General features: G+C 45.0%; 1 protein-coding gene across 1 annotated transcript; it reads right to left on the bottom strand.

Annotated features, from left to right (window-relative positions):
• Positions 1 to 7722: 7722 nt before the first annotated feature.
• On the bottom strand, positions 7723 to 8937 carry LOC119655950 (cuticle protein 12.5-like). The gene is made up of 2 exons (XM_038062154.1): positions 8781 to 8937; positions 7723 to 8185 (listed from the first exon to the last, which is right to left on the bottom strand). The coding sequence occupies exons 1-2, from the start codon at positions 8790 to 8792 to the stop codon at positions 7811 to 7813; spliced, it is 387 nt and encodes a 128-aa protein (XP_037918082.1). The 5' UTR covers positions 8793 to 8937; the 3' UTR covers positions 7723 to 7810.
• Positions 8938 to 16210: the final 7273 nt, after the last annotated feature.

Here is a 16210-nt window from a genome sequence, read left to right as displayed (position 1 = left end):
CGAGCAGACGATATGGGCCCTCATAAGGCGGTTGCAGCGGCTTCCGGACTCTCTAGCCCAGCAGCTGATGTCCTTGTTCATAGCGAGCCAGAAGTATTTTCCAGTCCGAGTCTTCGCAGAAAATAGTACGATTTGAGCCGTAGATAGGCAACTCCCAAATTTTGTATTTGGGGTTGGACTTGAGTCTCTGAAGCATTGCGTCATCTTCTTGTGCCTTGGCGATAGTCGGAAGGTCGACTGACACGGGGATGTTTACTTCGGAGGCACGTGACAAAGCGTCAGCAACTACGTTGTCCTTACCGGACACGTGCTGTATGTCAGAAGCGTACTGGCTTATGAAGCTCATGTGTCGAAGTTGACGAGGGGACGCTTTGTCGGTCTTTTGATTTAAAGCATACGTTAGAGGCTTGTGATCGGTGAACACTGTGAACGGCTTGCCTTCTAGAGAGAAACAGAAGTATTTGATGCTCAAGTACGCGGCGAGCAGTTCTAAGTGCTAGTCCCATTGAGTGGAGTTCAGCTGCTTAGAGAAGAAACTCAACGGTTGTCAGACTTGATTCACCTTTTGCTGAAGAGCAGCACTTACTGCGACGTCAGAGGCATGAACGGATACGGCTAGAGATGCATCTCGTTGAGGGGATGACAAGAGTGTATCATCAACCAGCTGCTGTCGCGATTTTTCAAAGACCTGGACAGCCTCTTCAGAGCACACAACCAGTCGTGTGTCCTTGTCCTTGTCCCAAGAACCTCCACAGCTCTTTCACTGTCTTAAGACGCGGCGAGTTTGAAATTGTTTACGCTTTGTCTGGGTCGGGTTTGGATTCCGTCAGGGGTATTGGAATGGCCGACAAATCTCACCTGATTCTGGAGAAACTTACATTTGTCCACGTTTAGGATTAGTCCGGCCTCAAGGAAACGTTGGATGCACTCGAGGTGGTACAAATGCTCAGACTCTGACGAAGAAGCGACCAGGACATCATCCAGGTATACGAAACAGAAATCAAGGTTTCGCCGGACCGAGTGGATAAACCTTTGAAAGGTTTACGCCGCGTTCCCCAGCCCGCGCGTGAACTCGAAGCTACTGGGATTTGGTGATAGCCCTTGGCTAAGTCCAAGGTCGAAAAGATGCGGCAGTTTGCGAGATGGCACACAAAGTCGTGGATGAGTGGTATCGGTCTGGAATGGTCTGGGCGTTTAGCCTTCGGTAGTGGTTCGGGGCGCTATTCGTCGTTTGGCTTAGGGACCATATGGAGTGGTGACGACCAACAGCTGTCTGAAGCTCAGTAGATACACTGTTAAATTAGTTGCTCGGATTCCTTCCGTGCTATAGCCAACTTCCTGGGTGGTAAGGGACGCACCTTCGCGAAGATAAGAGAACCAGTGGTGTTGACGTGTTGCAGAACCTCGTGTTTCACTGGTTTCGAGAGGCTACATTCCGTAGTAATCTGGCTGAACTTTTGGAGGAGTGCCCGAACACGAGCGTCCACAATGTCCTCTAAGAGTACGGAAAGGTTGTTACTTGGGTGGGTGGAGATTCTCTCTGACGAAATGAAGCTGGTTGTGGGGTCTGTAAGTGACCTGTTCTGCAGGTCCACTAGCAACCCATAGTGACACAAAAAGCCTGCGCCTCAAATCGGGAAGCCGACATCCGCTAGCATGAACCGGCACGAAAACGTTCTATGCAGGCTAAGACTCACGTTCATTTGCCTGTACCCGTAGATTTGTGAGGAGTTCGCTGCTGCGAATTTCAAATTTTGTGGTATTAATCGATGGTGCCGGGGCACGGGAAGAACCGAAACCTCCGCGCCGGTATCCACAAGGTAGCTACGGTCATAAAGTTACACGGTAGTGGTCATCTTGTAGCTTTATCCCCGAATCTACAATGTAACCAAGATATGCCTGGATCCGTAGGTTGTCCAAACAATCGGCCTTTTCGGGTGGTGGACTGTGAGCGAGCTTGCGACCTACCACCCGAACGCTTAGCGTTCCATGCTCCTCCCATTTCGGCCATACTTACAACAAGAGCGGTCATTTCGCGTTTTAATAAAGTGCGTGGATGCAAGAAGTCGAAACTGCACGATCATAGCGGGTGATTTTAGTGCATGGGCCGTGAATTGGGGTAGTCGCTCTGCGAACACCAGGGACCGTATTCTGTTCAAGGTTTTCGCGGAGCTAGACTTGGTGCTTACAAACACGGGAAATGTTTTCACTTTTCGTGGGACAAGGTCGGGCTCAATAGTCAATCTGACATATGAATACCACATTGGCGAGGAGAATCGCATGATTTGTCAGTAAGCATTATACTCATAGCGACCACCAGGGAATTTTCCTAATAGCGGACCGTGGTTGTGAAGAAGATGGGAGGGCGAGAACCACAGCTGACCTGCCCGCATCTTCCGCTCGATATCGTAATGGCGCTCTTCCCCCCGGTTAAAGGGAAGCGCAAACAACAAAAACAATCATTGGGCGTCTACACCATACCTGCGGTAATTGGGGAGGAACTTGCGCAAATTTTCCGGAGAATTGGCTATAACTAAGAACTCTGTCTGGATGCTGTTCCCAATAGAGCACTTAAAGTCGCTGTTAGGACTAGAGCCGCCTGGTTTATCAGCGTATTTGAAACATATATGGTAGAAGGAGTTTTACCCGACCGGTGAAAGAAGCAAAAACTAGTTTTGCTCCCGAAGCCGAATAAGCACCATGGACATCCCGCCCCGTGGAATTTGCCTCATCAACACGGCAGGAAAGATGCTCAAAAGGGTCATTTACAATAGATTGCTCTCTATCATTGAATACAAGGATGGACAATTTGGATTTAGACAAGCCCACTCAACGATCGACACCATGGGCGTTGTTTTGACACTGCCTCGAGACGCGATATCGTCTAACAAATGCTGTACCGTGGTGACGTTGGACGTCAAAAATGCGTTCAATTCCGCTAGCTGGGAGTAGATAAAAAGCTCACTGGCTAAAACGGGTGTCCCCAGCTATTTGACTAAGCTTCTCGAAAGTTACCTTCCAGAGAGGACACTTTGTTATGAAACAGATGAGGGATCCAAGCAGTACACCGTCACCGCAGGAATACCGCAGGTCTCAGTGTTGGGTCCTCTCCTGTGGAACGTGATGAGGGTGATGATTGACGTTAAAATCAATTTCTAGGGACACCTAGCCTATGCCTGTTAGAAAGTGGCAAATACCAGCGTATCATTAGCGCGGGTGATGCCTAACATTGGAAGCCCAAGATACAGTCACAGATTACTTATGACCGGAGTGGTTCGTTCCGCACTATACGGGGCATCAGTTTGGGAGGAAGCACTAGCGTGTGAGAATAATCGAAGGAGGTTAAATATGATTTACCGCTTAGTGGCGCTAACGGTGTGCAGCACCTTCAGAACAATATCAGGCGACGCAACGTGTGTTATAGCAGGAATGATACCGATAGACGTTCTGGCAAGTGAGACACACTGCCTTTACGAGAAGAGAAAAATGAATCCACGTGAAAAGGATGCAGAATACCGAAAGGCGGCAAGGCGAGAGTCGCTGGAGAAGTGGCAGCAACGGTGGGACGACTAGCAGAGGAGTCACTGGACCCACACTTTATTTCCCCGTATTGAGGAGTGGCTCCGGGGACAACACGGTAAGATTAACTACTATCTCAAGCAATTCCTGTCAGACCATGGTGGTTTCAGGAAGTATCTGCACCAGTTCAGGCTGGCTGATTCTCCCTTTTGTCCTGAATATGGTTGCACATCTGAAGACCCGGAGCATGTTTTGTTTCACTGTCCACAATTTTACTCAGAGAGGAAAACCAATCTAAGCCCGCAGAACATCGTCAGGGAAATGCTGATGTCAGACAGAAACTGGTATGCGGCGAAATTCGCAATCAAAAGTATAGAGGAGCGACTTTGAAAAGCGGAGCGCGCAAGGAGGACGCGAAGAGCGGAAAGTTTGGCCATTTAAATCGCAGTCTACCTGACGAAGTAATGCTTTGCGGCGGTTGGCGAGGAAGGAAGAAGGAGTTAACAGGGGTGGTTTTAGTGGATGAGAATCCCACACACTACTGCAACCTGTGATTTTATGACTGCTTAACTTTAAGATTCCTAACAAATTCCCCATACAATCTTACTTGCTGAGCTCTCTTGCCGTCATAAAGTAGATAATCATCCGATAAAGCACAAGAGTAACGTGATCCGCCGTAACCAGCCAATCCTAGATAAGCAGAGACTTCTTCGAATAGAATGACGCTTAGAGAATTGTATACTCTCTTTTCAAGAAAAACCCCTGCAGAGCTGCTGATTATCCATGTACTCCTACCTACTCCGCACTGAACGCTGCAAGAGCACAGAATTCAGATAGTAGGAATGAAAACAGATGCAGCTAAAGTCCCCATTAGCAATCGCACATGATTCAGGTTCTTGGTCTGATCCTGCAATCTCACTTTCTCTAAATGATTCAGTAACTTTTATTTGTTTTCTTTTTGTTTGTTTCATTTTTGGATCCCATCCCAGTGAAAGTTCCCACGCCCCGAGCTTAACTCACTTGAATTTGGAAAACTGACATGTGAGTGGCGCAAGTTCCACGAATCCTTCTCCAACTGGCTAATACACCAACAGCTCTACTACCAAACCCTATCTCCAGCTCCAAGTGGTGACCGCTGGGAGCTCTTTCTTAACGAAAAGCTGCAGACGGTGAAGGATGATCTCCCACGCCTAAAAACCGGACAAATTGTACCAACTGGTCCTCCAGGTTGGGGTTTCACCCAAACCTGGCAGCCCTACACGGAAAACCGAAGTTATGAAGCGACAAAAGGAGCCTCGAACTGGATTTACCATACAACGACGAACCCGGCAACGGCAAAGAAATAACAATTTGCGCATTTTCTCATGGGACGTGCACTTCCTATTCAGAGATGAAGCTGCTGAGCACCTATCCGATACCCTGTCCCAATATAGGGCTGTGTCACACGAAATGGTTGTTGGAAGTACCTGGTTTGCGCAGAAAGCGGTCCAAAAACATTCGCTTCTCCAAACGGGACCACTTTTAACCAAATTGACCACGTGTTGATCGAACGCCGCCACCTCTCAGCCTTGATGAATGTCACAACATATAGGGGAGCCAATCTAGACTCTGATCACTATCTCGTTGGCATAGTACTCCGAGCTCAAATAACAACACCACCCAGAATCCTCTCTGACAATCAGGCAAGCCATCCACAACACAACCCTCCGCAACACCTATAAGGGGGAAAGCGATGCCGCAATAACCGCAATCTACAGAGATCCTGGAGATGAAGCATCAACAAATGATCTTCACAATCACCTGAAGAACGTTATCATAAATACGGCCACAAACATGCTTGGCCCCAGCCGCAAAAGGAGTCGGGACGGCTGGTTTGATGATGAATGTAAGCTAGCAACGGAATGGAAGAATGCTGCATGCCGAGTAATACTGCATTCTCAAAGAACACGGGCGGGAGGGCGAACTCCGGAGAGCGGAGAAGCGACGGAAAAAGGAAGTCTGGGAGAAATAACAGGTCTGTGAATTGGAAAAGTGCAGGGAGTAACCACACCTGGCGCGGAAGTTCTACCAGCAAGTATGAAGCCTTACACACCTCGATGTTCATCCTGCCGAGATAAAGAGGGAAATTTGATTTCCGACAGAATGGACATATTGCATTGATAGGTTGACTATTTGATGAACTGCTCAACAACCGACATATCAGCGAGTTGGAAGTCCCGCCAACTGAAGACGACGGGCAAATCTTGCCACCACCAAGTATAGAAGGAACACTCCCTGCAATCCACCCACTTAAAAACCATAAGTCGCCAGGAGCCGATGGAATTACAGCCGAATTGGTTAAATATGGAAGCGACCAATTACACCAAGTGGTTCATCAACTTGTGTTCAAGGTGTGAAACAGCGAATCAATGCCTAACGATTGGCAAGGAGGCATTATCTGTCTCATACATAAAAAGGGAGATATCACACAGTGCAGCAATTATAGAGGTATCACGTTGCTGAGTACCATCTATAAGATATTCTCCACTATCTTGCTAGGCCGGATAGCCCCATACGCTCAGAACATTATTGGCCTATACCGAAGAGGAAGCCTCTTCGGCAAATCAGATCAGATTTTCTCTCTGCGGCAAGCGATGGAAAGACTGTTGGAATATGGACAACAGTTGCACCATATATTCGTCGATTTTAAAGCCGCCTATGATAATATAGCCGGGGTAGAACTGTACCCGGCCGTAAGAGAATTCGGTATCCCGACGAAATTGATAAGACTGACTAGGCTGACACTGACCAATGTGCAAGGCCAGATAAAAGCAGCAGGATCACTCTCAAGACCATTCGACACCAACAACGGTCTACGACAAGGGGATGCCCTATCATGCATCCTCTTTAACCTGTCCCTGGAGAAAGTGATCCGTGATAGTGAGGTAAATGCAAGATGTACGATCCTCTTTAATTCCACCCAACTTCTGGCCTATGCTCACGATATCGACATCATGGGAAGAACGACCCGAGACGTTCAAAGGGCCTTCATGCAGATCGAGCAGGCGGTGAATGGCGCGAGGCCCAAAGGGCTGTACATCAATGAAGGCAAGACAAAGTATATGGTTTCAATGTCAGCACCAAAAACCAACCAACCAACACCACCAAACCGCACTGGTCAAAGGGGAAGAATAAAGATAAGAGACTACAACTTTGAGACCGTTGATAATTTCCCCTATCTAGGGTCGAAAATCACAACCAATAACAGCTATAATGATGAAATCCACGCACGGTTGTTGTCAACCAACAGAGCCTATTTCAGCTTACAAAAACTGTTCCGCTCGAAACGTCTCACCATAGGGTCAAAGCTCTTACCGTACAAAACAATGATCTTGCCAGTCCTCATGTATTACTCGGAAACTTGGGTTTTTAGCAAGAAAAATTACGAACTCTTGGTCGCGTTCGAAAGAAAAATTCTCCGAAGAATTTTTGGCCCTCTACATGAGGATGGACGATTCCGTTGCCTACATAATGACGAAATCTATGAGCGATGCCATGACCGTCCGGTTGTGGATAAAATCCGGCTCAATAGGATATGGTAGGCGGGTCACTTAATCCGTATGGATGAGGATGATCGAGCCCGGAAAGTCTATAAGGCAATATCTATGGTAGGAAAAGAAGACGAGGCAGACCCTGCCTGAGATGGAGCTTTGAGGAATATCGAATTGGTGGACCTCGGCGCAAAATCGGGATGTCTGGAGTTCCTTATTAAGGCAGGCCTAGACCGGATACCGATTGTTGCGTTGCGTGTTGTTGATGATGATGATTGTTTCATGGCTGGCTGCCATGCCTTTGGATTTAATAGCGAAAGTAGGTCAATTTTGGCAGAGACCCTTTTGCCGAGAAAGGCCTCGTTGTAACTTGGGCCACCTGTTAACCACCGCAAAGTAGGTAATCGGTGGAAGTAAATGACTCTACAAGAACAATCAACAAGAACTCTTCTATAGAATTATACTTAAAACACTCTATGACCTCTTTTCCAGACAAACACCCGCATAACTGCTAATTATTGTTGCACACATAACATAATCATGGTGTATGAAGAGCGCAAGCATGTAGAAAGTAACTTATCATCGAGCTCCATTAACACCGGATCAACACAAAATCAATTCAACAAAATGTTTGCAAATAAAAAATTAATTTAATGACTTACGATTCAGCATCTAACAACATTCAAACAACTTTATTCCCATTTGATTGCAAATTTTCTTCAACTAATCATTTTCCGCACAAAACCGCTCAAATGTCAAATTTATTTGAAGTGATGGGCATAAGCGAGTGGAGCATGTGCGACAGCAACTGGAGCATGAGCAACTACAGCTGGAGCATGATGGGCTATGCTATAAGAAGCAACACGTGCATAAGGCGAAGGATAACCGGCAGCAACTACAGCAGGTGCTGGCGCTACAACAGCGGGTGCGTGGGCAACCACCGCTGGAGCAGCATAAGCTGGAGCTGCATACGCTGGAGCTGCATAGGCTGGAGCTGCATAAGCTGGAGCGGCAAAGCCTGGTGCAAGAACTGGTCCATGTCCATAACCGAACGCTAATCCACGCTTAGTCTTGGCAGTTTCCTGGTTTTGCTCTTCAGCGGCATAGGCACCAGCAGCCAAGATGGTCAATACAATCTATAAAGGCGGGGGAGTGGTATATAATTAATTTTTCAGAAACCGTTTTAGCGCTTGACCACCAAACATAAACAGAACAACAAGCATAACACCAATCGTAAATGTTGAATCAAATCATTTCCTAGCCATAAAAAAATAAAGTTACTCGCTTAAGTCTTTCGTTTTCCTCATATAAAGAAATATTTACAATTAGCAGAATTCAGAGCTTTTGCCGTGTTAATGCTTCTTTGTATGGGATTTAGGTAGGATTTTGATTTTTTAGAAATCCATATTATAACCGCTTTCTCCATAAAAGTTTTCAAATTGCGATGGATTTGTCAATCCAAACCTTCGTAGCAATAATTCATGCAAATAGCACCTCAAATCAGAAGGAAATGTACCATAAAATTCAGATTGGATAAAAAATTAAAGTTAAAGTTTGGATTAAAGCGGGAAAAGCTTGAATGTATTTATCATTCTTCCGAAATAATCACGATCTCAATGCTTTCAAACGTTTCACTTTACGAGTACAATAGGTCCCGAATACAATTTATCGACGAGTATATAATAAACTCCAGTAATTAAGGAAACTATGAAACTATTACTCAAAACTTACGAAAACTTTCATGTTGTCGGATTGTTACAAATTGAGTTTAAGCTAAACGAACTTAAGAACTTCTTGAGTGATACTAGTACAGAATTACGAAAGGTTTTTATATTTATAGGCAAAATATGAACGCACATTCGGTCCAAGTAAGTTACCCAAATGATATTTTAGATAGATATGGGCGGGAAAAACTAGTGATTAATCTCAAACGAGTTTCCATTTAACTAAGAACTAAAGCGGTATTTTTTATGAAGTTTGAAAAACACCCTTCACAAAACAAACTGATGAATGCTTGCATTTATGCAAATGTAGAGCACGCATATGGTCTTTGAAAATTGTTAGTATTGTACCGGATCTGTAAGAAAGCCGTTCAATTTAATGTTAATGTTGAATTGATTAAATGTTGTTGATTTGGTTTTCCAATTTCATGACAATTCGGATTTATTTTTATAAGACAATTAGCCAAAATCTGAATTGGAAATTATATGGGGCCATGTTGAAAGAGCTGTAGATGCTTAATTGGCTTTTAACTCTAAAAGGGTTCAGTATTTGGCTAAGCTCATAGGATCCTTATAGGACAGGTTTTGCATCACTAATATAATAATAAGATTCTTTAGAAGGCTTGGCTTTATCCTAATCTTTTTCTATATCGCTACAAACCGACTTGAATACTTGACTCCCCAATCCACTTTTATCCATGTCCTGCAATAGGAAAGATCTACCTACTCGTCATTGATCTTGTTCTGTTCTGCATGGCTGGTGAAGTGAACCCCACTAATATGAGGAAGCGCAACTAGGATCTTGGTGCCATTTCCTATGGCATGCATGGTTTTCACATAGTGAAGCATTTCTGACGCTACTAACTCCACCAAATGATGAACAAGTTTGAATACTTCTTTGAGCTCATAATCTGTAATAAGGCTTCACCTCAAAGTCGGACCTTTTTCGAATGTTGAATGCCGTCCTTACGTTAAACGTGGCCAGGCTATTGCAACTTCCGGAGTTTGATTACTTTCGAGACTTCAGGATCGTCAAATGCCTGGTACAACTTGTTGTTCTATCTGATTCTCCATTGGTTGTTCTCTCGTTTAGCTCCTATTATTGCCCTCACGACCGTCACCTCGAAACTATTGACCAGTTTTTCGGAAGTTTGTGTTAGAATCCATGTTTCACATCCCTAGCATAACACATTATCCAGTTAGCAGTATCGCACGAAATGTTTGTTAGAAGTACCTAGTTTGCGCGGAAAGCGGTTCACAAACATATATGGACTTCTGCAGACGGGAACACTTTTAACCAAATGGACCACGTGCTGATCGAACGCCGACACCTCTCAGACTTGATGAGTGCCAGAACATATAGGTAGGCCAATACAAACTCGGATTATTATCTCGTTGGCTGAGTGGCGATAAAGTCGGCTCTAAGCTGCTAAAGTTTCTCTGGCTGCAGCGACTCCAGGAGAGCACCCACGTCATCTTGGCCTTCGCGGACTCGAGATCGCTGGAGGTATTGTCCCCCACGGCCGACAAAGTACACGTGGTCACGGAAGTTTCCCAAGACACAACTCGGGAAATCGACGAGCTGGAATCGATGGCAACGACATTGGCTGACGCGGTCACCAAGCTCGCTGCGACGCTAGGTACTTTACATTCGGGAAGTAGATCTGTATCGCAATCACGGTCGAGATCTGCTTCCCGAAAGGCACGTTCGGTTAGTCGTACGCCGAGACCCTCATCGGCCTCGACGGTTTGTTGGTACCATCGGGAACACGGAGCTCAAGCGACAAAATGTACCACCGGATGCACGTTTAGCGCAATAAAAAACAGGCTCATTGGCTGCTTCGGCGACTGCTACTCAAAGCGCAGTATCACGTCGCCTTGCAATCTTCGACCCCCTAAGCAGACGTTGCTTTCTGGTCGACACGGACGCTGAGATTTCGGTACTCCCTATACCCCGTCCGAATACCCTTATTCCTCAAAGTCTGCGTTTAGCGGCCGCTAATTCATTTCCCATCAACACCTTTGGCTTTAGGCAGGTGGACATGAATCTCGGACTCCGCCGAACATTTTCATGGCGTTTCATTTTAGCGGACATCAGCATCCGCATATTAGCCGCAGACTTCCTGTGTCACTATGAGCTACTGACTTACAGAACAGGACATTAATAGACTCCGCAACCTCGTCACACACGTCAGGGAAGATTTCTACCTACCGAGATGACACTCTCTCGATAATTTTCGAGGACGTTGCCAACCATAGCATTCGCACACTTCTCCAAAAGTTTCGCAACATCACTACGGGAAGTAGTTTCTCCAAGCCGGTGAGGCACGATGTGCGGCACCATATCAATACCACCGGCTCTCCAATCTTCTCAAAGGTGTGTCCTCTTTCACATAAGATGCTTGCTGTTGCAAAGAGGGAGTTGAAAATTTTATGAAACAGGGTATCTGCAGATCATCAAAGAGTTGGTGGTCCTCTCCGCTTCATATGGTCCCTAAGCGAAACGGTGAATGGAGGCCATGCGGAGATTATAGGCATCTAACAGTTCCAGATCGATATCCCATACCACTCATCCATGATTTCACGTACTCACCAACAAATTGCCGTATTTTTACGACTTTGGATCTAGCCAAGGCGTACCACTAAATCCCTGTAGCTCCCGAAAATATTCCGAAGACGGGTATTTGCACACCTGTCGAACTGTTGGAGTTCACTAGGATGACTTTCGACGATTTCCAAAGGTTCATCCTCTCTGTTTTACGAAACTTAAACTTTTGTTCCGATCTGAGCACTTAGAGGATCTCGAGTGCACTTTTCAACGTCTCCTTGAGGCCGGACTTGTCTTAAACCTTGGAAAATGCAGATTTCTACAAAAGCAGGTAAAATTTCTCGGCTACTTTGTTACCCCTGACGGTATCCAACCTGACCCAGACAAGGTTGAGGCAATTAAGAGTTAAGGTTCTTGGGTATGCTAAATTTGTATTGTCATTCCTTACCCAGGCCCGCTCATCATCAAGCGATCCTGGACGTCTACTTATCTGGACCCAAAACTAAAGACTCTCACGAGGTTGCGTGGTCTGCTGGGGCCATCTATGCGTTTGGGACAGTCAAACAACAGCTTCTTGAGGCAACACTGCTGGCATTTCCTCAACCAGATGCTCCCCTAGCTATGTTCGTAGATGCCTCGGATACTGCGGCAGGCGCCGCTCTTCACCAACGAGTAAACCAAATCTGGCAACCATTGAGCTTCTTTTCAAAACAGCCCAACGCAACTACAACGCCTACGATCGTGAACTACTCGCCGCATATCTCGCTGTAAAATACTTTCATTTCTCCCTTGAGGGCAGGCCGTTTTCTGTGTTCACGGACCACAAACCCCTTACATTCACGCTTAGACAAAAGCCCGACAAAGCGCCCCTCGCCAACTTAGGCACTTGAGTTAAACCAGCCAGTTTACTTTTGATATCCAACTTGTATCTGGTAAAGACAATGTCGTTGCAGACGCCTTGCCTTAACTTTCGGAAGTCACAGTCCCCGCCTCGGTCGATTATACGACAATCGCCGAACCACAAAAACGACGACGCGGAGCTTCAGTGCCTTCAGGCAAATTCAAAATATAAATTCAAGGAGTTTCCTATTTTCGCCTCAAACTCTTACTTACTCTGCGAGATCTCATTCATTCATTCTGGTCGATTTTAACAGGGAAGTATTTCACGCGATTCACGATCTTGCGCACCAAGGCATCAGGCCGACGAACCGGTTAGTCACTGAAAAATATTTCTGGCTGCCTAACAAGGACGTAAATTCTTGGGCCAGAAGTGCAAGGTTAACAAGCACGTTCGAAAAGAAGTAGGTATGTTCCCTCGGTCAACCAAGCACTTTCACACCATCCATCTCGAGAATCATCGACAGGTTTACACCTCTGTCTGACATTACGGCGCAATCATGTGCCGAGGCATTCTGTCGAGAATGGATTCTGCCCTTTGGTTTCCAGTCGCCATCATCGCAGACCAGGGAATGCAATTCGAATCTACTCTTTTCGCAGAGTTAGAAAAATTCCTTCGCTTTAAACGGCATAAGATTACTGCATACCATCCACAGGCCAATGGTATGCTGGAACATTGGCACCGAACGCAGAAGGCCACTCTAATGGCCCGCGACGATCCGTGGTGGTCGCGGTCCTTGCCTTTCGTCCTCTTCGGTTTCCGTACAGCCCAGCGAGACAAGTTCGCGGCCAGCCCAGAGAAGATGGTTTAGGGGGAGAATCTACGCCTCCCTGCCAATCCTATTTTGGAGATCAGAGCAGGATTAAACGACTCCTGAGTCGATAGTGCGTCTGCTTAAGGAAGCGATTTCGAAGATGCGGCCGCCTCCACCGTCGAGACCCACGACATTGGCGGTCAACACCCCCAGGAGTCTCGATACGTGTGACCAAGCCTTCATCAAGGTGAAAACCCCTGAGAAGCCGTTGCAACCACCATACGAGGCCCTTTTAAAGTTCTGAAACGAGGTGAGCACTCGTTCAAACACAATGTCCGCGCCCAAGTGGACATCCTTGTCGAGGCTGAAGGCCTTCGACGAGCCAGCTGCCGGTTCGAAAAAGTGCCCACGAAGCATCATATTCTCCCAATGAACCCCATTGGCGGGATCACGTGGACGGTTTGCTTCGCTGAACCCGTGCGGTTTGAACTGGGGGCGGAGCGATCTGGCGGCACATCGGAGGCACGAACCTAGACGCTATTAAAAATTCGCCGCTATCGCTGCATTCTATGGCCGCAGAAACAGCTGACGGACTGGCATGAGATTGGAGCGACAAATGTCAGGAATGACAGTGGGTGAACAAAGAATCTTGTTGAAAAACAGGTGTCACGTCCGCCGAACAGAGTTAAACAGAAAGAAGAGAAATTTAATGTAATTGATTTAACGTACTGAAATTTAACTATTTTCAAATTTAAATGTATTGCAATGAGATTGTATTAACATAAGTGTGTTTAAATAAAAGACGCTAAAACATCAGTGGTCCATTCCGAAGACGCTTCACTCCAGTCAAATAAGCAACAGATCAGATTTTCTCTCTGCAGTAAGCGATGAAAAAACTGTGGAATATTGTTGCACCGTCTTTTCATTGACTCTAAAGACGCCTATGACAACATAGCCAGGGTAAAACTGTACACTGCCATCAGAGAATTCGTTATTCCATCAAAATTTATAAAACTGACTTGGTTGATCCTGACCAATGTGCGAGACCATTCAACATCAACAACGGTCTTAGATAAGAGGATGTCCTATCATGGATCATCTTTAACCTGGCTCTGGAGAAAGTTGCAAACGTGAGAGGCACCATCTTCTTCAAGTCCACCCAACCACTGGTCTACAATGGCGATATTGACATTATAGAAAGAACAACCCGAGATGCACAGTCTACCTTCATCCAGATCAAGAAAGCGGCGCGAGATCTTGGGCTGCACATTAATGAAAGTAAGACGGAATACATGGTGCCTATTTCAGTTTACAAAGACTGTTCCCCTCGAAACGTCTCCCCATAGCTCTTACTATACAAGACAATGATCTTACCAGTCTTCATGTATTCCTCGGAGACTCGGGTTCGTAGCAAAAGAAATTACGAACTCTTGGCCGCATTCGAGAGAATAATCCTCCGAAGAATTTTCGGCCCCCTACATGAGATAGCCTCCATAACGACAAAATCTATGAGCGATACCATAACTGTCAGGACGCCAGACAGTTTTTAGGGATATCGAATTGGTGGATCTAGGCCCAAAACCGGGATGTATGGAGTTCCTTATTAAGGCGGGCCTAGACCGAAAACCGGTTGTTGTGTTCATGATGAAGGTCAAAGGTAACTCAGTCAGTGCTTCATTATAAACCACGGAAAGGACTTTATATTGGCTAAAAATAGTTGCCGATTCACATCAAATACTACTCCTCTGCGCCGTAAACGTACTCAATGCTTAGATATCAACTTCTAATATCTTCTTATCTACTTTAAATTAATTTGAAGCCAGCCAAGCCTACCCAACGCTATTCAACTTATATCATTACACCAAATCTAGATTCTAAAGGATAACGATCAATTTAACGCCCCAAATAAACTAAGCCCCAATGACTCTCAATAATTAGTGGTCTTAGTAATTTTTCAACCTCAATAACGCATGAACGCTACCAAGCACTGAATACAGAATGACATGTTAAAGTAACTTGTCATTAACGCAAGTAACACTTTTTTAATTCTCATGGAGTATATTTAACATTTTCGATTTTCCACAAAAGCATTAGTTTTAGACCGGTACGCAGCTGTAGTCATCAATATCAGGCTAAGTCCAAATTAAATAAAGTGAATGGCTAACTAATGGCCCCATGCCGATTCAGCTGGGACACTTTCGAACCGCCGAAATGTGGAAGAATTATGCGTATGCAAAAAGAACATGTGAATAACCATCAAACGTGAGCCTGGAGCTGGAGAACCAGGCAAAGCATGTGTCTAAGTTTCGCTGATTTTCCATCTTTTTTCTTCGTTTTCTTTCCGTCTTTTTATCTTATATCTTATATTATAAATATGCCTCATAAATTGCACAGCGCGCTGCAAGTAACTTATGGAAAGCGCTTGCAGTGATTGAAATAGATTATAGGCGTATGTTTTTCACTACTATCGGTCACACATATGACGGGCCCCCAAAACTCGTATGCCTATTGATTATCTTTATTTAAGGCCAGGTGAAATCCGGGGGATGAATGACTAAGCGGTCCGTAGAGAAGGATTTTGATTTAATAACCTCCGTATAAGTGCTTGGATACTGTCGGATCAGTGTGCGCTTATTAAATCTTAAAGACTCGTATCGAAACCATAAATCAGATACAAGTTTAACCCTCTACAATGTAGTGAAAGCAAAAAACCATTTAATATTCGTTAGAAATGGGAGTAATGTCAGAAGATATTCCTAACTTTTTCAGATAAGATTTCGATTTCAGTGGTAACATTTTTCAGATAATAATTTCAGATAATAACAGTCTATCATATCTCATTCATTTGTAAACTCGGTGGGGTTAACATGTATAAAACGTAAATTAATTCCGAACTATGGACACTGTAGTTATCCATTTCAACTAGACCTCACGTCTCTGACAACGTGAAAAGATACTATTATATACCAAATTATTGCAGGCATAATCAATGCAATATTCACAATCAAATTCCTCTTAACCATGACTACATATCTCATAACATTGTGCATAAAATAGAAGTACATCATTTGGTTCATTTTCAAAAATTAAATCCAGTTTATGTCCGTTTCTGACTGTTTCAATCTATTTTCAGAATTTTAGATAATAGTTGCACCAAAGTCTTGTAATTTAAGCCAAGTGTGAGCAAATGTTAAATCGCATAGTATACATATGTTGTCGATAAATTAAACACAATTAGCA

Source organism: Hermetia illucens, chromosome 4 (genome assembly GCF_905115235.1).
Source record: "Hermetia illucens chromosome 4, iHerIll2.2.curated.20191125, whole genome shotgun sequence".
Lineage (NCBI taxonomy): Eukaryota > Metazoa > Arthropoda > Insecta > Diptera > Stratiomyidae > Hermetia > Hermetia illucens.
This window is presented reverse-complemented; position numbering and strand designations above follow the sequence as displayed.